Source organism: Citrus clementina, unplaced genomic scaffold (genome assembly GCF_000493195.1).
Source record: "Citrus clementina cultivar Clemenules unplaced genomic scaffold, Citrus_clementina_v1.0 scaffold_5, whole genome shotgun sequence".
NCBI classification, from domain to species: Eukaryota; Viridiplantae; Streptophyta; class Magnoliopsida; order Sapindales; family Rutaceae; genus Citrus; species Citrus x clementina.
The window spans coordinates 9,158,753-9,180,837 of NW_006262201.1; the positions used below are offsets into that span (position 1 = coordinate 9,158,753).

The window sequence follows — 22,085 nt, forward strand, 5'->3', positions numbered from 1 at the left end:
AGAGTTGAAGAGACTTTACCAATATTCCAATTTCAAGAATTTTTACTTGTGAGTTGTCTCCAAAAGATACGTCTCCACCATTTTCAATTTTGGTGAAGCTTGAGAACCATGCATAGTTTCCGGTCATGTGCCTTGAACAACCGCTGTCCAAGTACCATTTATTTTTCTTCTTATTTAAGCCCTATAAAGAAAATCTCAAGTTTTAGGTACTCAAAGCTTTTTGGGTCCTTGAGAGTTAGCAATGGTTCCTTTTGGAACCCAAATACATTTGACACCATAATATGCATTCCTTTTCACGGGACATCTATATTTCATGTGACCATTTTGATTACAATAATGACAGACAATCTCATGATCATTTGTGGAGGTAGCTTTAACAAAATAATTCTTATAATACTTTTGCTTCAAGTTAGGCTTATATCCAAGTCCTCCTTTATCAAAAACACATTTTTGTGAGTTAAGCATATTATCCAACATATTTTGCCCATTTGTAAATTTCAAAACAATTTCATTCAACTCATTACTCTTTTTCTTGAGCAGTTCGTTTTCATTTTTCAAATCATCTATGTGTGATTCTAAATGCTCATGTGAGATACTAGGTTTCTCATTTGATAATGCAAGTTCATCATGCAATGTTTTGTTCTCTACTTCTAGACATGCAATTTTTGCATTTAAGGATTCATTTTCATTTTTAACTTTCACTATTTCCTTTTTAAGACATACATTCTTTTTACCAATCTTCATCAACTCATTATGCAAATCTTTAAAAGCATCATACAATTCATCATAGGTGGGATCATTTACCTCATTGAGATTATCATCCTCTCCTATTGCCATAAGTGTTAGGTTTGATACTTCTTGCAATCCTTCTTCATCACTTGAATCTTCCTCGCTATCATCCCATGTTGCAACCATGGCTTTCTTCTTGAGTTTGTTGATAAGAGGGCACTTCGATCTTATATGGCCAGGCTTCTTGCACTCATAGCATGTGATCACCTCTTTCTTCTCCCTTTGGTTCTTGAAGTTTCTGAATTTTCTTCGCTCTCCAGTTTTCTTGAAAAACTTTCTTAACCTCCTTGCTAGCATGGCTAACTCTTCATCATCCGGTTCACTACCTCCATCACTCTCATATTTTGAAGCTTTGAGAGCAATGCTTTTCTTCTTCTCCTCGTCTCATTTTTCTACTGCCAAGTCTTCTTCATATGAAATGAGAGAACCAATTAAATCATCAAGAGGTAAAGTATTTAAATTTTTGGCCTCTTCAATGGCGGTTCTTTTAGGTCTCTATTCTTTTGGAAGTGACCTAATGATTTTCTTAACTTTCTCACTATTTAAGAAGGTCTTCCCTAAGGCACCTAGGGTGTTCACTATGTCCGTGAATCTAGTATACATAGAATACACATTTTTATTTTGTTCCATTTGGAACAACTCATATTGACGAGTGTATCTACTAATTTTAGACTCTTTAACTTGATTTGTCCCTTCATAGACAACTCAAGTTTATTCCATATTTCTTGTGCACTTTCACAACTAGATACTCTATGAAATTCTTTCTTATCAAGGGCACAAAACAAAGCATTCATAGCCTTGGAGTTTAGAGATATTTTTCTCTTTTCTAACTCACTCTATTGACTTGATGGTTTAGGAATATCATCTCCTACTTCATCTTTAAACATAGGCATGAAAAGACCATCACAAACAACTTCCCAAATTTCATAATCTAAGGCATGCAAATAGATTCTCATTCTAGTTTTCCAATAAGCATAGTCATTACCATCAAAGAACGGTGGTCTAGTTATAGATTGCCCTTCTCTAAAAGTTGAGTCATTTATGGTTGCCATGGATCTTTTACTCTAGACGATTAAGTCCTAACAAGAGAACATGGCTTCTGATACCAAATAAAATACTAGTTATGCAACCCAAGAGGGGGGTGAATTGGAATTAAAAAAATATTCAATTTATAATTAAAAGCTCAACGCAAATATGAAACAAATCCAAAGCAATAACAAATGAGTTAACCACAACAAAAAGGATAAAGGAAGAGAGATTCAAACACTGAGATTTTTACATGGTTCGGCCAACCTTGCTTATGTCCACGCCTCCAAGCTTTCCGAGCTTGAGGATTCCACTAAGCAAGCCTCCAAGGCTTCAAATGCTTACACTTGACTTCCAATGTGTCAATAACCTTTACAACAAGAGATTATCCCAATCTCTTAACCCAAGTGTATCCCAATACTTACAATCACTCAAAGATAAAAGATTATAAACTAGTTCTGTCTCTCACAATATTTAAGATTACAAGATAATACCCAATATGTGAATAGATGAAGCAAGAATATATTTTAAAGCTCAATGAAGATTGTACTCTCAAGTATAAGCTCAGTAGTTGTGTTGTGATCAAGCGTCTTTGAATTTGAATGAGCTTATTTATATCTGGAGCAAAAAATCTAGCCGTTACAAACTGTCGGTCCGAAAACGGTTCGCCGTTAACCATTAACGGTTAGCCGTTTAGGTTGGTCAAAAGTTACCGTTGGGCCAAATTTCAAATAAACGGTGTGCCGTTAAGGGTTATCCTTTCGCCGTTAAATTCCAGAGACCTGCAAGATGAATATCAGTTATCCGTTTAAAGTAAACGATTAAGGATTTGCATGAAGTGACTTCTCTGGATATTATCGGTTGACCGTTTGTAATAAATGGTTCGCCGTTTGTTTCCAGTAACCTGCAAAATAATTTAGCCTTATCCGGTTTTGTTAATCAGTGCCAGAGGAGGACAACCTTCAATTCTTGATGTTATCGGTTAACCGTTTAAATAAACGGTTCACCGTTAAGTTCCAGTAGCCTTCCTATCTTTTGTGTTTTCTGTTTTTCATAAACGGTTAGAGCTTTAGGCAATATGTTGCTCTCTGGTATTAATCGGTTAACAAGTTTAAAGGAAAACGGCTTACCGTTTATTTCCATAATCACATTTTAAACTAGATTTTATAGAGAATCATTTTTGAATTTGAAAGTCCATTTTTTTTAAGAGAATAATTGGAATGATTATAAGGCTTTCATTTATTAAGGGATAGTTCCAATATTTTAATCAAAAACCGATTAAAGTTTGTTATCATCAAAATCAATATTATTAACATATTCATGTTAACAGAAATAACCAATGGTCGTACCTTGGTTATCGACTAGTTAAGGAGAGATTGGCTATTAGAGGGTCTCAGTAGTTATAACTGGTCTATTCATAAGTAGTAATGATTTATATTTGAATCAATGATCAGTAGTCGAATCAAGCTGAGTTAATTCCTTCAACCAGAGCTTTTCCCAATTTGAATTACAATTTGAATTTGCATTCTTGTTATTTTAGTTTGACTTTTATTATTGTCAACAATCCCCCCATTTTCCATTTTACATTTTAAAATGATTTAAATAATTACCGATCTCTGTGGACACGACCCTGCTCAATCACTATACATAATTTATTTAGAGTAGATATTTATTTTTGCTGGATCAAAAATATGTCTTTGACATTTTAAAAGGATATTTGACTACTTGATGCTCGTACTTCACATTTTTCAATGGAAAATCAATTGCATCTTTCACCTATAGATGGGGATCCTTTACCCAATCTTTTGAGTTACCGTTGTCTTGTTGGGAGGTTGATCTATCTAACTGCTACAAGACTTGAAGTTTTTCTTGTGCATGTGTTAAGCCGTTTTATGTATGAACCATGCACAATGCACATGGATGCAGCTTTAAGGGTGCTTCGATATTTAAAAAGATCTCCAGGAAAAAGGTATTTTGTTTATTTCCTCTAGTGATTTGCATATCCGTGGGTATAGTGATACTGATTAGGGCAGTTTTCCTGGTACCCGTTGATCAGTTATTGGATATTATACTTTTCTTGGTAGTAGTCCTATTTCTTGGAAATCAAAGAAGCATAATGTTGTTTCTCGCTCTACAACTGAAGCTGAGTATTGTTCCATGGCAGACCTTTCATGTGAGTTACAATGGCTTAAGGTTTTGTTTTATGATCTCAAGGTATCATATACTGCTCTTATGCATGTTTATTGTAATAATCAGTTAGCATTATACATGCTGAGAATTAAATTGAATTATACATGCATAGTCTAGTTGAATCAGTAATTTGGATTGCAAGTAATTTGGATTGTTATGAGTTTGTTTTTGTTATTACTAACTGCTTGCTTCGGATACTTCAAGATAAAAAATGTGGTAGGAGTTTCTTAATTCATACCCAAAAGTTAGCACATATGTTGAGGGTTGTGGTCAATTTATATATTTAGTTTAAAATATATTCTCAATCGATGTTGGATTTAACACACTCGTCACAAATAAATTTTATCATGTGGAAAAATAATGTAGGCTCATTCATGCATAGTTTAGCTTTGGTACCACACAGTGGCTGATTCAGCTCTTGATAATGTTTATATCCATCTCAAATGTTTAACAATTTGTTGTGAGAGTATGTTGAAATAGAAATTTTTTGTTGTGCAAATATTTCTTTAAATCACAAGTAGCTAGTTACAAGAATTACAGTTTATTTTCAAAAATATACATGTCCGAAGAGATCATTTGTGATGCTTATATAAATGGAGACTTGGCTGCAACATGGAGAAGAGTTTTTAAATGTTTGAGGAAATATATTTTACCCTACCTATACTTATAAGAGAGGATCAACAATTGAATCTATATGGACTCGAATAGGTCCCTTTAATGTTATTGAAGGCACCAGCCTACCATTAGCCAACATCTTTAGTGGGCGTTTTTATTTTTCTAAAGGGGCTAATTACTTGTCAAGAGATTTACTATAAAGAAGTATTTTGGGATTGTTTCAATAATTGAGAAGGACATGATGATATTTTTTTAAGAAGTACTTTTTCATGGGTTCAGAAAAGTAAGTTGAATATGTTTTTATTTTTACTATAAATATGTAACATAAGCACACGGAAATGAAAAAAGAAAAAATAAGCTTGAAATCAATTTTTTTTTAAAAAGTAATAAACTTGCTCTTTTTCATTCATTTTTTTCAGATATGTACGAATATTTTTATGATTACTTGAATATGCAAATGATAAGAGGTTAATAGAAAAGGAACAAATGCTCTAAAAACACTTAGAATTTCAGATATTCACTAAACAAACTCTAGTAAAGTAAGCACATCAAAAGAACCTGATATCTTGGCAAAATAACAAATATTTGATTTATTGATAAAATTAAAAGACACCACAAAATAACCATAAAAAAAACTTGATATATATTACAAAATCTTTAATTTCATATTTAAATATTATTAGTATATATTACAAATCCCAAATACTTCAATAAACAAGATATCCTATTCTCGTAACTATATAATCTTAAATACATAAGAATTTCTACCATCCAATCAAATGCCTACTAATTGCGGCTACATTTAACAAATTTAGAAGCTAAATTGATAAGGATGACTGCTTTTCACTCTTTGAACATGACTGCTTTTCACTCTTTGAACATAAGTAGTGCATTTGTGTTATCACACCAGCAGTTTCTCTGTAATGTTGCTTCAGCTGAAAGCTTATGAAATAGGAAATTCTTGTCTTCTTGATTATGCGACTCGGGAAGGGGATTTGTAAAGAGTAGCTGCTGCCCTGGAAAGTGCTCCTGCCTAGTGATTTTGTGTGCCCATAATATTGAACTTGAGACGAGCCCTCCTGCACGCCTGCACTGCAATAAAAACGCTCATATAATTGCTTCTGTAGAGCTTTGGACCGCCAAGATATGAACACAACCACAGTGCCATTTATTGCATAAAATATAAATGCCGAGCTAACTTGACTAATTTTACAAATTTGGTGATGATGCATTTAAGATTATGGTTTAAAAGAATAATTCAAAGACAGCGGTTTCAACTGCCAGATTAACAATTCTTTTATTTCTATTAAACATAAAAAAAGAAAGAAAAAGAAATGCGAAGAAGTAAGAGAGATAGAGGAATACAGGAACTGAAGTCTGCCACACAAACATCTTAAAGCATTTCAGGATCAGCAGCAGTAGTGTTCAAGATCACAGCAAAAGTGACAACAAAAAGTGTCAAAGCACTAGCAGCAGCAGCAGCCATGGTTACAAAAGTTCAATTATGAGCTTGTTATTGTTGCAGGCAAATAGAAAGAAAGAATAAAAGAAATGTTGAGAAATTAAAAAATTTTATCAGCTTATCCACTCTCACTCCACTCCCCTCGTCCTCGCCATTTTCTTTCTTCTCTCAACAATACCACTGTCGATGATGACAAGACCGTCGACAACGACACGGTCATCGCCAAGTTATTATTTCATGATTTCTCTCTTACGCACTCATACATAGTTTCCATGTACTATGAAAGAAAGACACATAAAAAATTAGATTATCATTTTCTACTTGTGCTAATTGACATCACTGATTTCAGGCTTTCTTCCAAAACAAAATCAAAGTAGAAGAATCTCATCACAAAGAGTAAGTACACAGCAAAAGTAAGAATTTTTTATTCATAAAAGCTTAAGCCTTTTTCCGTTTAATGTATATAATAAAAACAGAGGTACTTCGTTCTCAAAACAACAAGTCAATCAAAAGCTAACAACTTTTTCGCCCTAGTGAACCAGTTGCTTATCTCCTCCAATAACATTTTGTTCATCCATTCGGAAGAGCAGATAAGCAAGATCATAAAAGAAACACAAAACCCACAAAAACAGAAATCTCGTACGCATTAATATAGAACAATGAAAAATCTACCAAAAATAATGAGGAGAGTGTAAACAGAGGAAGAAGAAATGCAGGGAATTACCCTGAAGAGAAGGGGGAGATTTGGGCACCCTGTTAGCATATAATTTGCTAACCATGTCAACTAATTAAAACACACCCAACAATTCTCACAAGCATCTCATCAAACACTTTGCAGACACCATACCAGTCTCTAAAAGCTATGAATGACTAACACAACTTTTACCATTCACATATCAAGAAATCAAAACATGGAAAACAAATTCCAAAACCGTGTATTAGTTGAATAAAAATAAAAGAATTAGTAAACCTACTTAAAATTCAACAAAAAGAACCAAATTAATTTCTTACTAAATTCACATATAAGTAGAGAATATTTAATAATTATTAATTATTTAGCTAATGCTCACCTTACTTAATTAGCATGCCCAAATCTACAACTGCTTCACCTAAGTGGTGCTTTTGCTTCTTCTTCTTTAAACAGCCTCCAACAATGCTCTTTAACTTTGACCAAGGCATCCGGCCACGATCTTGAAGCTAAATTAAACCCCTCAAATCATTTTTCTCGATGACGAAGATTGGCATTAGGCAAAAAAGTGGCTAGAATTTCACGGCCGTGTGAGATTCTATTGGATTATAATAGGAAGATTTTAAGGTTAGGGATTGAAAAGAGGCGAGATTGAGAGGGAAAATTTGAGTTGGATCGAGAGCAGGCTCGACCGCAAGGGAGAGGAAGCGAAACCTGTATTGTTGAGCTGAGCCAGCGAAACGATGAAATGCAATGGGATGGATGGTAGAGGGCTGCCTGCGCCCAAAAGCAATTATTCACTGCGGTTCCCTCCAGTCCATTTCGTTCCCGGGTTAGGTTAGGGGAACATTCGAGCGATTGCCTTCGCGGATCCAAACACGCTCGCCGGTACACTTTCTGGCTCGCAACGACTCAAATGGGCGGGTATTCTTCGCTTTCCTTTCTCCTTCGGGTAGTTGAAGATAGGTGAGATTGAGAGGGAAAAATTGAGTTAGATAGTAAGAGATTGTGTTGGATTGTAAGAGAAAGATAAGAGAGGAGTGGCTGAGAGAAGAGTCGGGGTTGATAAGACGACGCAGTTAGATTAGAGTTTTGTGAATTTGGTGAAGTTAGGGTTTTTTAGATTTGGGGAGTTTAGGAGGGACGAGAAAGACTAAAATTTTTGGCTAAATTAAAACTTAAAAAAAATAAATGTTTGTTTAGTAGTTAGTTTTCTGAACTAGAAAATTTGAGATTTGGTCGTCCTGGTCTTTCTTTCGAACTTAAACGCTTGAGTACTAGAGGTCCTCGGTTCGAGTTCTATTTAGAACCTAATTAGAATTGCTTTATTTTTATTACTGATACCTTAATGTCAGAAATCTCTGATGTCTAAGTTACAGACACTATAGTATCAGTAATTTGTGATATTTTTATGTTAAACACGGAAAATGGTCCATATGTATGAACATACTGATACTTTTTAAAAAATTGTCACAAACCAAGTGTGAGTAAAGACCATTTTTCTAGTAGTGATTTGTTATTAAATATTTTAGATATAAGACGTCCACTATATAACGCAATTTATAATATACTTAAAAGAGTAATTTTGACATATTGTTGAAACAAAACAATCCCATCGTTTATTTTATGTTGCTTTTACTGAAATGGAGAAAATTTCATTGCTAATTAAATTGATTAATCATCTTGCATGTCTTAGTTTATGCATTATTTTTCCCGAAATAAAGTTCTGTTTACTTATATAATAATCGAATATATTTATCTATATAAATGATGTAATAATGAGCAGGCCTAAGGAATATATAATAAAATAAATAGATTAATTATCCAGCTTGCCCTAAATATAGGGAAGAGATGTAAGAAGTCCTCTTCGATGGTAAACTGGCAAGACCAATCCTTTTTCAAAATTATTAAAACAAACAATTATTATTCCTATTTAAAGCCCTCTATTCTCCTATCCAAAGGCTCTTTCTTTGGTCTTCCACACATTTTCTTTGATTATTTTCCATTCTCTTCATCATCTCTATCCTTTCCTTTTCTCTCTCCAAGTTTTCTCTCTAATTTTCTATTTCAACTATTATTAATTTATCTCCCATGGGAGATCGTTCTCCGACTTCAGATAATGTTTACAGCATCTTCGGCCACGCAATTGGCAAGACATACAAATTTGTTACCAAATGGAATACTGATAAGAGCCCAACCAACAAATCAGAAAATGAAGCTGAAGCCAAATTCGATGCTAAATTTGAAGCTTACAAAAAGGTATATAATAATTTAAGATGTACATAACTCAACCTCTTGAATTTTTTCCTCATGCTTTCGTGATTCATTCAATACATGAAATATATGTACAAATATGCTTTATTGTTTTTCTAAACAATCTTAGTCGTCCAAAAAATTTTATTGAGCAACGAAATGAAGTACATCCTATCAGTAGAAATTTAATGTACCTTCTCTCTCAAAATCTACATAAAATATAGAAGAACTATTTGGCACACGTAGGTATTTCCTTAATTTCAACCTTGCCATAATTTCAGCCTTTGTTTCTCCTTGAAATATTAGGATATAGAGCCCTTTCTTTCTGCTTGAAATATTAGGATACAGAGCCCCTCATGCCGACGTTTATACTTATTTAAAATCTACCAACTCTTAATGAAATAAAATCGTCAGTTTCTATGCAATAATTTATATGGGGAACTAAGCTATGGCCTGTGGCCTTGGCCTGGCCTTGGCCACCCAGATAACAAAAAGTAACATAAAATTATAAGGGTCTTTACTAGAATTTAATCTATTTTGATGTGAAAATTTTGTCTCATTCCCCTCAAGTTTACGATATTTTCATGTTTCCATTTGGGCCCCCTCCAAACCAAAATTTTAATTACACTCCTGATTGATTACAAAGCAAATCTTTGCCTTTCAGTAACTTTTAAAAGTTCATGCTTTCTTGTAATCTTCAGGGACTGCAACGTAATGAATCTTCAACCACGGGGAAATATAATTCCCGCGGAAGCGTTGACGATAACTTCATTTCACGGTCGTCTGTTTTTGAAAAGTGTGCAAGCAGAAGAAGCCACACACCGTCACCAAAAACGGCATATATTTCCAACAGTACAAGCTGGCATAACCAAGATCAGAGAAGTACAAGCAGAAAGAGCGGGCCATTGTTATTATACGAACAATCATCCGACGGCTCAACTAGAAGAGGCGTTAGAACAACATCATCAGAGTCAACAGAAGGTTCAGTTAGAAGAGGCATTAGAACAACATCGTCAGAAATGTCGGAGGGTTCATCAAGAAGAGGCAGCAGAACATCATCCCAAGTATCGGAGGGTTCATCAAGAAGAGGCAGAACATCAACGGATTCGACTGAGGGTTCAACAAGACGAGGGAGAACATCCGAAACGACGATGGAGAGTACTGCAGATCCAAGCCTTTCAAGAAATATGAGCAGGCGGGGCCCTATTATATTCTCCCAAACCACCGCGGCAAGGAGGAAACCGCCGCCGGTTGAAAGAAAACTTACATGCACGCTTGAGGAATTATGTGAAGGTTCTGTTAAAAAGATCACGATCAATAGAGAAATCGTCTCCGATGACGGGTTTGTTTCTCTTCTTTCTTCTATCAACATCGTTTTATTTTTCTCTTTTTTTTTTCTTTCTATTCTTCTCTTCCTCTTGATAGTATACTAGAAACCCTAGCTAGGTTGTGGGAATATCTTTGGTACATAAGAATAGTTTGATGCATTGGACTATGTTAATGGGTATATTCTGAGGATAAATGTTAAAAGAAAGCTTCTTATTGATAATAAAATTTAAAAAGGATTTTATCCTAATACTTTCTGTCATCAAAATTCATCACTGAGATTGGTGGTTAGTAGATAAGACTAATATTTCGTATTGCTAGTGACTGACTCCTAGACTTGTCCAAAACCAATACCTTAACAGATTGTGTGTCCAAAACTAAAAGGTTGTTTGACTCTGGCTAGCTGCTATAATAAAACTTAGAACTGTATAAAGCATAAGCATTTTCAAATATTTTCTTTAACAAAAAATTATGAGAGATTAAGAATTATATCCTATTAACTGCATGTGTGTGTGGTAAAGTTAAAGTTTGTAAGTAGATTCATCTTCTTTCTAGCTGTAAGAGTTTTCAACCAGGGAAAACTAACATAAAAATTGACATTACTCTGCAAAAGTAATTTTCAAATGTATCAATTTCATATAGTGTGCATGTGTTTATGGCAGAAAAATTTACCAAGAAGAGGAGACACTAAGAGTAAAATTGAAGCCGGGATGGAAAAAGGGAACAAAGATTACATTCGAGGGAAAGGGCGATCGGAAACCCGGTTATCTTCCGGCGGATATAGTTTTCTCGATAGACGAAAAACGGCACCCTTTGTTCAGAAGGACTGGTGATGATTTGGAAATAGGAGTTGAGATACCTTTGGTTCAGGCTCTCACTGGCTGTTCTCTTGCTGTCCCTCTTTTAGGAAAAGAAAAAATGAATTTGTCATTTGATGAAATCATATATCCAGATTTTGAAAAGGTTATTCAAGGCCAAGGAATGCCAAAACCCAAAGAAGAAGGAAAGAGAGGAGATTTGAGAATTAGATTCTTGGTTGAATTTCCCACAAATTTGAGTAATGCACAGCGCCATGAAGCCTATACCATTTTACAAGATTGTTATTGACGATTGTATTGTTAACGTTAATGTAGAAATAGTCGTGGTCAGTCCTAGTCTTTTGTAGTAAGTTTAGTCCAAGTCAAAAGCATTGTTGTAAGTGGTTCCTTGTGTTTAGGAAGTCCACGATTGGTGTATTTGAGTCTATCCTTGTTTTGAGAGTAATGGGGGCATAGTTGCTTAGTGATTCCTGACTAGTAGGAGTTTGTTATATGTAGCTCTATATAATCATTTGTCATCATTCAACAAAGATCAATCAACTTCTAAAACAAATATTTATAGCATTATCTATTTTTTGAATTATCATCTTCTGTTTTAAATTCCTCTCATCCTAATAGGTGCAGAGAAGTGTGATTTGCCTTAGTGTTTTATTCCTTCTTTATTTCAAAATCTAGTGTCAGAGCCAGGTTCCGCCAATGGCCTACAGTAACAGTCTTGTTCAATCGCAACCTACTCTTCCACTCTTATAGGGCATCACTTATGATGTCTAGAGTACAAAAAAATGAGCGTTGTTTATCTCTCAAGATTTATAGGAGCTGGTCGATAGGGTTACGCTAAAGAAGGTGTTTCAACAGAGACACTTAAGGACACTCGAACAAAAGATGCCAAAGCTTTGTTCTTCATTCATTCATACTGTAGTTGAAGCCATTTTCGCTAGAATTTCTTCACCAACGAAATCAAAGGAAGCGTGGGATGCACTGAAAAATGGGTATCAAGGTAATACTAAGGTAGTTACTGTCAAACTTCAAACTCTTCATTGAGAGTTTGAAACTTCTTTTATCAAAGATATTGAGACACTGCATGATTATTTCTGTAATTTAACAGAAGTTGTAAATCAAATTCAAAAATTTGGTGTGACTTTAATTAATGAAAAAAATTGCCCAAGAAATTTGATCATGTGGTGGCAGCAATTGAAGAATCTAAAGATTTAAAAGTTTTGATTGTTGATGAGTTGCTTAGCTCACTTTTGTCCCATGAAGAGTGGCTGAAAAGGTACGATGATTAGCCGGTTGAGAATGCTTTTGATGCGGAACCACGAAGATCAGTGAGAGTACCAAAGCCTAACTACAAGTATGAAAGTTATGCTCGAAGCCCCGTAACACATGCAAGGCATGCGTGGCACATGCAAGACATGTTTTACGTGAAGATTGTGTGTGAATGAATACTGGAGCAATAACGGTTGGGTTACTACGTCAATTGATCGTGCATATTGAGTAGAGAATTAAATCGTGGTTGTTACGTTTGATTTGAATTCTGTTTCGAGTTTATAGCTAGGTTGTTTCATTAAATATTTCCTTTATTTTATTTGCTCGGTTTTGGCCGATATTGTTGGTTACAAGCAAAGTATTGTTACGCTTGCTATTATGAATAAGCTCCAGTGATGAATAAAGAATTATTCAGAAATTATCTCAAACGTTTGTCTGTGGCCGTTCCCACCAAAAGTAGAACAACTATATTTACTAGCAATTGTTAGAGCAATTGTTAGCAAGCATCTGACTGGGACCCTAACAGCTTTTCTATCCAAAGAAAAATCAAATGGCTCTCGTGAGTTTGGCAAGCAAGGGCATGAAGGTTATTTTTCTCATGGTAAAAAAGGGTGAAAAAATAGTAAAGGTGGTGAGTGTAGCAGTCCAAAACAAAGTGAGGCTAGTTATAAAAGTGATGGTCAAAAGCGTAAAGCCCGATGTTATCACTGTAAGAAATTTTGCCATATTGAAAGATTTTGTAGGTTAAAACAAAAACATGCAAAATTTGCTGAAGAGAAAGAAAAAGATGAAGAAGATGAAAAACTATTTTTTGCTTGTTATTCTGCTAAAGAATAGTGGGTATAGTAATCACTTGTCAGCAAACTTGGAAGCTTTTACCAGCTTGGATCAATCAGTGAGTATTCAAGTGAAATGGGTGATGCAACAATTCAAGAATCATATGGTAAATGCACTGTTGAGGAAAATCATGTGGAATGGGCTATATTAAAAATGTTTTATATGTGCCTGAATTAAGGTCAATTTCTATTGGAAGGGTATTCTGTGGTTCTTGAGGATAAGGCTTGTTTTGTGTTCCAAGATAGCACTAGACACTTGCTGATGAAAATTCCCATGGCCAAAAACAAAATTTTTCCATTCACTCTTAATTCTGACATGCATGCATTTGAGGCTTCTTTACTTGAAAAAAATTGGTTATGGCACCACAGATATGGGCACTAGAATTTCAGAAGCTTGGAGGCTTTCTCTAAACTCAAATTGGTGGATGGATTGCCGTCATTGAAGCATACGAGAGAAATATGTGAAAGTCGTGTCTATAGGAAGCATCGCTGGTAATTCTTTTACAAAAGGGTTGGCAAAAAGAGCTATGAAGTCCATTGAGCTCGCGCATGCAGATGTTTGCAGACCCATGCAAGTTGTTTCTCTTAATAACAACTTATTATTTGTTGCCTTTATTGATGATTTTAGCAGGCTGCATGGGTTTACTTTGCCAAAGAAAAATCAGTTGTCTTTTCAATTTTCAAGATAAAGTGGGAATGAAACTAAAAGACAAAGTAGGAATGAAGCTGAAAGACAAAATGGAAACACTTTGAAGATCTTGCAGATAATTCATGGTGGTGAATTTGTGTCAAAGGAGTTTGACAAATTCTGTAAAGAATTGGTATTCGAAGGCAACTCACTACTAGTTACACGCCTCAAGAAAATGGTGTAGTGAAGAGGAAAATTTTGAGCCTAGTGGAAACGACCAAAAGCATGCTCATTGAAAAGGCTTGCCAAGATGTTTTTGGGCTGAAGCTCTTTACACTGCAACCTGCATTCTAAATCAGAGTCACATCTATTGTATACAACAAAACTTCTTTTAAAGCTTGACGGGGATGGAAGTCAAAGGTAACTCATTCCAAGGTTTTTGGTTGTGTTGCCTATCAAAGCGACATAAACTTGAAGATAATAGTGTGAAATGTGTATTTTTGGGCTATAGCATTGAGACTAAAGGGTATCAATTTTACAACCCTCTTACCAAGCAATTAATTGTTAGTCGTGATGTTGTTTGGAGTGAATCAAGTGCTTGGAATTGGAAAGAGTTGCAGCAATGTCTAGCTGTAATTATTAAAATTGAGCTATTGAAAAATGAAGATTCACCTAGTGATAATGCAAGACATTTAACTCCAAGAGGCAACCCACTGACACCATCAAATTCTCTACCTACCTCTCCCGAATCGCCATCTAAGAAAGTCAAGTCTTTGATGGAGATTTATGAGCAAGCGGCAAGATGCAAATTTTCTCAGATCAATGAGACAATTTTGTTTCAAGATGCCACAGAATGTAAAAAATGGTGCCAAGCCATGAATGATGAAATTAAATCTCTGAAAAGAAATAACACTGGGAGCTTGTTGATTTACGGGAGGGAAAAGAAGTTGTTAGTTTGAATGGATCTATAAGATCAAATATAGATTAGATGGTTGAATATAAAAATATAAGGCGAGGTTGGTTGCTAAGGGATACAAGCAGCGAGAAGGTACTGATGTCGACGAAACTTTTGCTACAGTTGCTAGATTTAATACAATTCGAACTGTTTTGGTTATTTCTACCCATCACAAATAGAATGTATATCAATTTGATGTTAAATCAGCTTTTTTGATTGGTATTTTGGAAGAAGAAGTTTATGTGCAGTAGCCTCAAGTCTATGAAGTTTTAAGTGAAGAAAATAAAGCGTACTGGTTGAAAAAAGTACTTTATGGATTGAAACAAACACTATATGCCTGGTACAATCGAATTAATAGGCATTTCAAGCAACATAGTGTCCACAGTAGTGAAAATGAACCTATCTTCTATGTCAAAACAAAAGGTATGGATGTGTCTTTATGTTGATGATCTTATTTGTATTGGTAATAGTGTTGGATTAATGGAAGAATTCAAATCTAGCATGATTAATGAATTTGAGATGACTGATCTTGGCTTGATGAGTTATTTTATTGGGCTGGAGGTGAAGCAGCATGACGGGAATTTTATTTCTCAAGAAAAATATGTAAATGGTTTACTTGAGAAATTTAACGTGAAAGAGTGCAATCCAGTAAAACTTCCTATAAACACCAATTAAAAATTCAGCTTGAATGATAGGTAAGAAAAGATTGATGCTCGGGTTTATCGAAATTTGATTGGGAGCTCATTATGTTTGACAAATAGCCGAATATGTCTTTTTTCAAGGTTCATGCAGAGTCCATGTAAAGTTCATTATAGGGCTGTAAAAGAGTGCTACGATACTTGAAAGGGAATAGCTTATATGGCATTTGGTACACTAATATTGGAGATTTTCGATTATGTGGTTTTTCAGACAGTGATTGGGCAGGCTCTATTAATGATTGTAGAAGCACTGCAGGCTATACTTTCAACCTCAGCTCATGTGCTATCTATTGGTGCTCCAAAAGGCAACCATTTATTGCATTGCCATCATCGGAAGCTAAGTATATTGCAATAACTTCAGCAGTGTGTCAAGCAACTTGGTTAAGGAGAATTCTAGAAGAATGGAGCAACATAAAAAAGAGGCAACCATTATTTACCGTGATAATCACTCCACAATTGCAATGACTACAAACTCTGTGTTCTATAGTTGCACATGACACTTAAAGACAATGCGTCACTTCATCAGATTGGTGGAAAATAGAAGCATTAAGATGTCCAATTGCAGTACTAATGAGCAGCTAACTGATGTATTTACAATGCCTCTGTCTTTGGAGGATTTCCTTAAATTCAGGGATAATTTAAAAGTCGTTAGGTTTCTACATTAAGGGGGAGTGTTTACATTAATGTAGAAATAGTCATGGTTAGTCCTAGTCTTTTACAATAAGTTTAATCCAAGTCAATAAAATTGCTTTTACAATAAGTTTAATCCAAGTCAATAAAATTGTTGTAAGTAGTTACTTGTGTTTAGGAAGTTCATGATTTGGTGTATTTATGTCTATCCTTGTTTTGTAAGTTACGGGGCTATTAGTTGTATTAGTGATTCTTGACTAGTAGGAGTTTGTTAATGTGCAGCTCTATATAATCATTTATTATCATTCAATAAAGATCAATCAACTTCTACACCAAATATTTATAGCATTATCTATTTTTTGAATTATCAGTTTTTATTTTAAATTCATCTTATCTTAATAGGTCCAAAGATGTGTGACTTGCCTTAGTGTCTTATTCCTTTTGTTTTGGTCTAATTTTAGTTAGCCTAAAACATTATGAGAGCTTCCCTATAACCGGCGATTCTTCCTTTCTAGAGGTGGTTTTCTAGATAAGATGGTGACTAAACTTCTTGGAGGTGGTGGCCTGACACTACAAGAAAATTGTTAATAGATAACTGACAACTTATGACAAATTCTGGGTATATCATAAAATTATGATAGACTTGTGACATAATTTGCAATCTATCATGAATTAATTATGGCTTTGTGATAGAATTATTTTCTATCACGAATTAATGATGGTTTTATGATAGAATTATTTTTTTTTATCATGGATTAATGATGGGTTTGTGATAGAATTATTTTTTTATCATGAATTAATGATAGTTTATAAATCTCACTGGATTTTATGGTATTTTGATATAATGTTGACACATTAATTGTGGCACATTAGGTACTTTATTTCATATTTATCCACACACATAGTTAGTTGAGAATTAAATGATATAATAATTAACTGGTAAAAGTAAGGCTAAAAATAAGAGAGTATTAAAATTATAGTTTGAATACTGAGAGTGGATCCCGTAACTTTAGCTTATTTTTAAATCAATTTCAAATAATTTCTTTGCCCCGCAATTAATTTTCTTTGTTTTAAATTGACTACTAGATTTTAAATTTCCTGTGGTTCGACCCCGAACTCACCGGGTTATATTATAACTAGACACTCTTATACTTGGGAGTAATAACACTTTTGAGTCGTGTCAGTTGGGAAGGCCCTGAAATAAAAAAAAACGATTACTAAAGGTGACGTCGGTGGCACTCCGACGATCAATTCAATGAGAGATAGGATGGAGTGAAAGGTTGCAGGGAAACCCTAGAGCAAGAAGAAAGTTGAGTGCTTTTAGTGTGAATGAGTCGCTTACCTCATGTGAGACCAACCTGACCTTTTTAAGAAGAGTGCCCCTGAAGGCATCTTTGTGTTCTTGTGGACAAGTGGCGGGTTGTCATTGTTGTTTTCCCTCTTCAGGTAGGGTTTTTAGGTAATTTGGCTTCATTTGTGGAGACTATTAAGTTTGCTGAGGCTGGACAGCTGCTAGCGTAGGGATAGTCTGTGTTTGGCAAGGTGTCCTTAACTCTAATTGGTTTATTTCGAGTTAGCTAATTAGGTGGAGGAGCACCTGGTTTTTATGGAGAGAATGTTGGTGGCTTGCCTGTAGTCCCCCTTCCTTACCTCTAATTTAAGCGGTTTGTTGGGTGATATTTAGGAGGTAGTATAAGTGGGTACCGTACTACTATGTGGTTTCACGAATGTACCATAGGAGGTATATTCTATTATTCTCTGATGACTCGTGTGGTTGACACCAACTTCTTGAGATTTTCCCATCTCACCTTCTTCTTTTCATCTTTCTATTGTCAACGTTCAGTTTCTACCTCCCTTCTCAACTTCTCCTTCATTCTTTATTGCAATCTTGAGCCTCGTTCCCTATGTGAGATCTTCCTATTTTTTTTCGAGGTATTCCCTTTCATCCTCCCTTTTCAGCTTCCCCTTTACCCTTTGTCATGGTTCTGAGTCATACTCCCCATGTGTCAAGCCTTCAATACCTTTAGTCCATATTTTACCACCAACACCTTCTTTATTGCAACATGTTTTTGTTCTTGTTCTTCTTTTTTCATTTTTTCCTCCCTTTTAAATATTATTATTTTGGACCATTTTCCCTCTCATGCTCTCTTTTTAAAGTCCTATAAGTTAGAATCACATACGATTCATTAAGTTTGTTAGTAAATTAATTGGATTATCATGTATGCTAGTTAGTTTGTATTTTACTTAATTTATGAGAAATTAGAGAACTTTAATACTTCACTATTCACTCTCTTCCTTCTCTTCTTTCTCACAACTCACACAAACGAAGTTTAGAATCATACTTCACTATTCACTCTCTTCCTTCTCTTCTTTCTCACAACTCACACAAACAACTAACAAGCAACAATAGCAAGTCATCATGGCAGCAGGCTAGCAGCAACACACCATTTCGACCAGATCTGCCGCACCGACGACAAGATCTACTGGCTGCTTCATCGACGGTTGCTCCACTTTACTTCGATCGAATCTGCTCTTTTGGCAATCATTGACGAAACTGGTGAAGCCATCAACGAAACCCACTGCCGCTTGATCCATTGGCCACCGCTTGATCTGCGAGAAGCCATCGACGGTTGTTCCAACGAGATCGAGACTGAGATTCACCAAGTCCTCCAAGCTCGTAAATTTTTCAATTCATATTTCAATTTATATTTTTTTTATGACAATCACTGGCAAGGGGAAACGAACTAAAATGAAGTAATTTCGTAAAAGTAATCTTGTAATAATTAAATAATTATAAAACAACCCTAAAATTAACAAAAATGACTCAAAATTGTCCTTGACCCGAACTAGACCCAAATTTTCAATCCGATCTGAATACAATCCGATCCGATCCAATCGAAAATTCGGGTTGAATTAAGATGAATTTCTCTCCAACCTGATTAACAATTAGGCAAGAACAAGGCATATCTAATGGAATAATTTCATTGACTTGTTTTGGGCTAATAATGTAAATATATTTGCACTTCATACTTTTGTTGCCTTTTTCATATGCAAATTATACATACTTCTAATGTCTTTGGAGTTCAAACCTTAAACCAACCCATTTGCAACCAAAAACAACTTAAGAAAATATGATTTCTAGCCAAGTATCATACGTTGGAGCCAAAAATTAAGGCTCTGGCTTAGCCTGGCTACATGCTTGTTCGACAATGAGTATCAATACCTCTTACAAAAAGTGCATCCCAATGCTTATTTATTCAATATCCACAATAATTATTACAGTAGTTAATATACAATATGAGCAGTATATTGATAAAATTTCTCACGACTGGCTGTTAAATTCCCTCCTCACTCCTGTGAGTAGAATGGGGCCATCTATAGTACCTGCATGTATGCGATACATGGATTAAAAATCACCATTGGATTAAATGGAGTGAATCCAACAGCTGATATTCGTTTCATTATTAAATAATAAAAAATTTGAGAGAATTGGAAACTTGTGAAACCGGTCATGCTTTTGGTTTAGTTTAAAAAATATATAAATGAAAAAAAAAATGATTTTAGATTAAAAACCCTCGCCGCACGCACGCATCACGACTCTCTCACCTCACCTCTCCTCGTCTTGTTCCATAACCATCAACGGCGGTGCGAGTCGGCAACGATCAACTGCAGCTGATTATCTTCTTCTCTGGCAACGATCAACGGCGGCACAAGCACGTCATCATTTGCGAATCAATCTCATGGCTTCTCATTTAGCGAACCAACTCGTACAAATCCCTCAAATTCTCAATCGACAAAGCCTTCAAGAACTCGAGACTATGAAAATCTAAAACCCAGCTAAAATCTCCGCCAAAAAGTCCAAGACCAAAAGATTGACCGTGTCGAGACCAGCCTTAAAGAATTCAGCCGCGATATGTCGTTGTTCAAGTTCAAATCCGACGCCATTGTCGCCCTCGTTCTGTTCGTCGTGTTTGGCATCTAAGAGGGGAAGTTGTTGCGAAAATACCATTCAAGCCCTTTGGGATTTTCATGAAGATGAGCCAACAGCGAACTTCGTTGATAAGATAGTGGTTTGTATTTTCATCCTGGTTTCTTCTGTTCTTTTTTTTTGTTTTTGCGCGAACTTATTTATAAAAAAAAATTAATTATTTTTAGCTATGTTCACTATTTTAGGTTCCAGGTGATGTGGTGCTTGACCTATGTAGCATGACAAACCAGACCATCGAGCTCGGTGGTGGCCTTCGTCAGGTCTCTTTCTAGTTATAATTTGATATTCTGGTTATATTTATTTCGTAAAACTAGTTGAAATCATAACGCTTTGCTTAAGTATTATGAATGATTTACTTCTTTATGAATATTAAGTGCATTAGATGTGATAGATTTAAAGTGATAACACTGGTTTTTTAATGGAATTAGTTTTGAATTGTTAATATAGCCGAACTCAGTATCCTCTCAACTAGTTTACTCGTTTTATGTTAAAGCTTTCAAAGAAATCATTTTTATATCAAGGAAACAAAGGAAAGGAAAATGATTGATTGATATTGAAATTCGTTTGGAATGATATTCAGGAATGTGATTCTGTTTCTTTGCATGTATGTGATACATGCATGTATTGTAGCAAGACCCTTATTTCCCTATTATATATAACACTCTGTACAGTACAACACAAATATTGTTAAAAAATCACAGTATTTTATAGAAGCCTCTTCCACAATATGGACAAGATGACTATGGCAACGGCGCCGGTGCCGGTGCCGGTGCCGGTGAAAATTCCAATGAAGATGAATTTGGACGTAGCCCAGAACAACATTTCTCGCATTGAAGAAACAGGTCGTTTAGGCAACAGTAATTTTGCTGAGTAGTAGAGTTTTGACATTTTTGATCAACATAACCTTCAGCTTCAGATATTATCCAATTCGCAAAGTCAGTAGCGCTTTGGACTTTACCATAATAATCAAATATTTGGAAAATATATTTCAAGTTCTTAAATAAATTCAGAAGCTGAATAGCCGGTAGAAGTTCTCTCCTGCTTTCTCTACAAATTGGAAAGAGACGAACGTAAAATATGTTAGCTTTTATGTTATACATAGCCGATGATAAATATTAACAGCATGTATGGATTGCGGATATTTACTTTTTCAAATTTTACAGCCATAACACCCAAATTTTACCATGATGAAATTTTCCAAAATATGAACACGAGTGATGATAGAGCCACAAACTCTTGTACAAATTTATCTTGTACAAACTGATGTGGCATTAATTCATTGGTTGAATGACAATACAAAATAACAAGAATAAATTATGTGGGCCAAGAGATATTTAATTCAACCAATGAATTAATGCCACGTCAGTTTGTACAAAATAAATTTGTACAAGAGTTTGTGGTTCTATCATTACTCCGTAAAAAATCATTGAGTTTAAAGTATCGCACAACCCCATGTTAGTCTCACGTGTTAATTCTTGAAATTTACCTGCAGTCCTTCAATTTAAAAAAAAAATTCTTGTAAAAACATTGATGACAAAAAATATCGTTTTTGCCAGATAAAAGATGATTAAAACTATCTAGCATGAACTTACATGAAAGTATTGTTATCTTCAGCTGTTGCTTGAAGAAAAAGAAGCCCGTAGATTAAAATCAAGACGGTTCCCAGCACAAAGGAAATCCTTGATGCCATTCTTCGAAATGTTTTTTTTTTTTTTTCCCTCCTGGTTTTCGTAAATGCTAATTAAGACGACTTCTGATATGAATGATCAGATTCAAGAGACTAATTATGCTGAATCAAAAGCAACGAGGTCTATATTTATAGTCATATTCTATGAAATTTTTCTTCTGACTTTAAAATTTAAAAATAATTTCTTATTTTCCTGGAAATTGTATGCTTACGTACATCGGTTGGAGATT

The 22,085-nt window shown here is 34.9% G+C and overlaps 1 protein-coding gene across 1 annotated transcript; it reads left to right on the top strand.

The window, feature by feature from the left end:
• The first annotated feature begins 8,861 nt into the window (after positions 1-8,861).
• Positions 8,862-11,456, top strand: LOC18042681. The gene is made up of 3 exons (XM_024183452.1): positions 8,862-9,029; positions 9,725-10,365; positions 11,012-11,456. Exons 1-3 carry the CDS (start codon positions 8,862-8,864, stop codon positions 11,454-11,456), a joined length of 1,254 nt encoding a protein of 417 aa, XP_024039220.1.
• Positions 11,457-22,085: the final 10,629 nt, after the last annotated feature.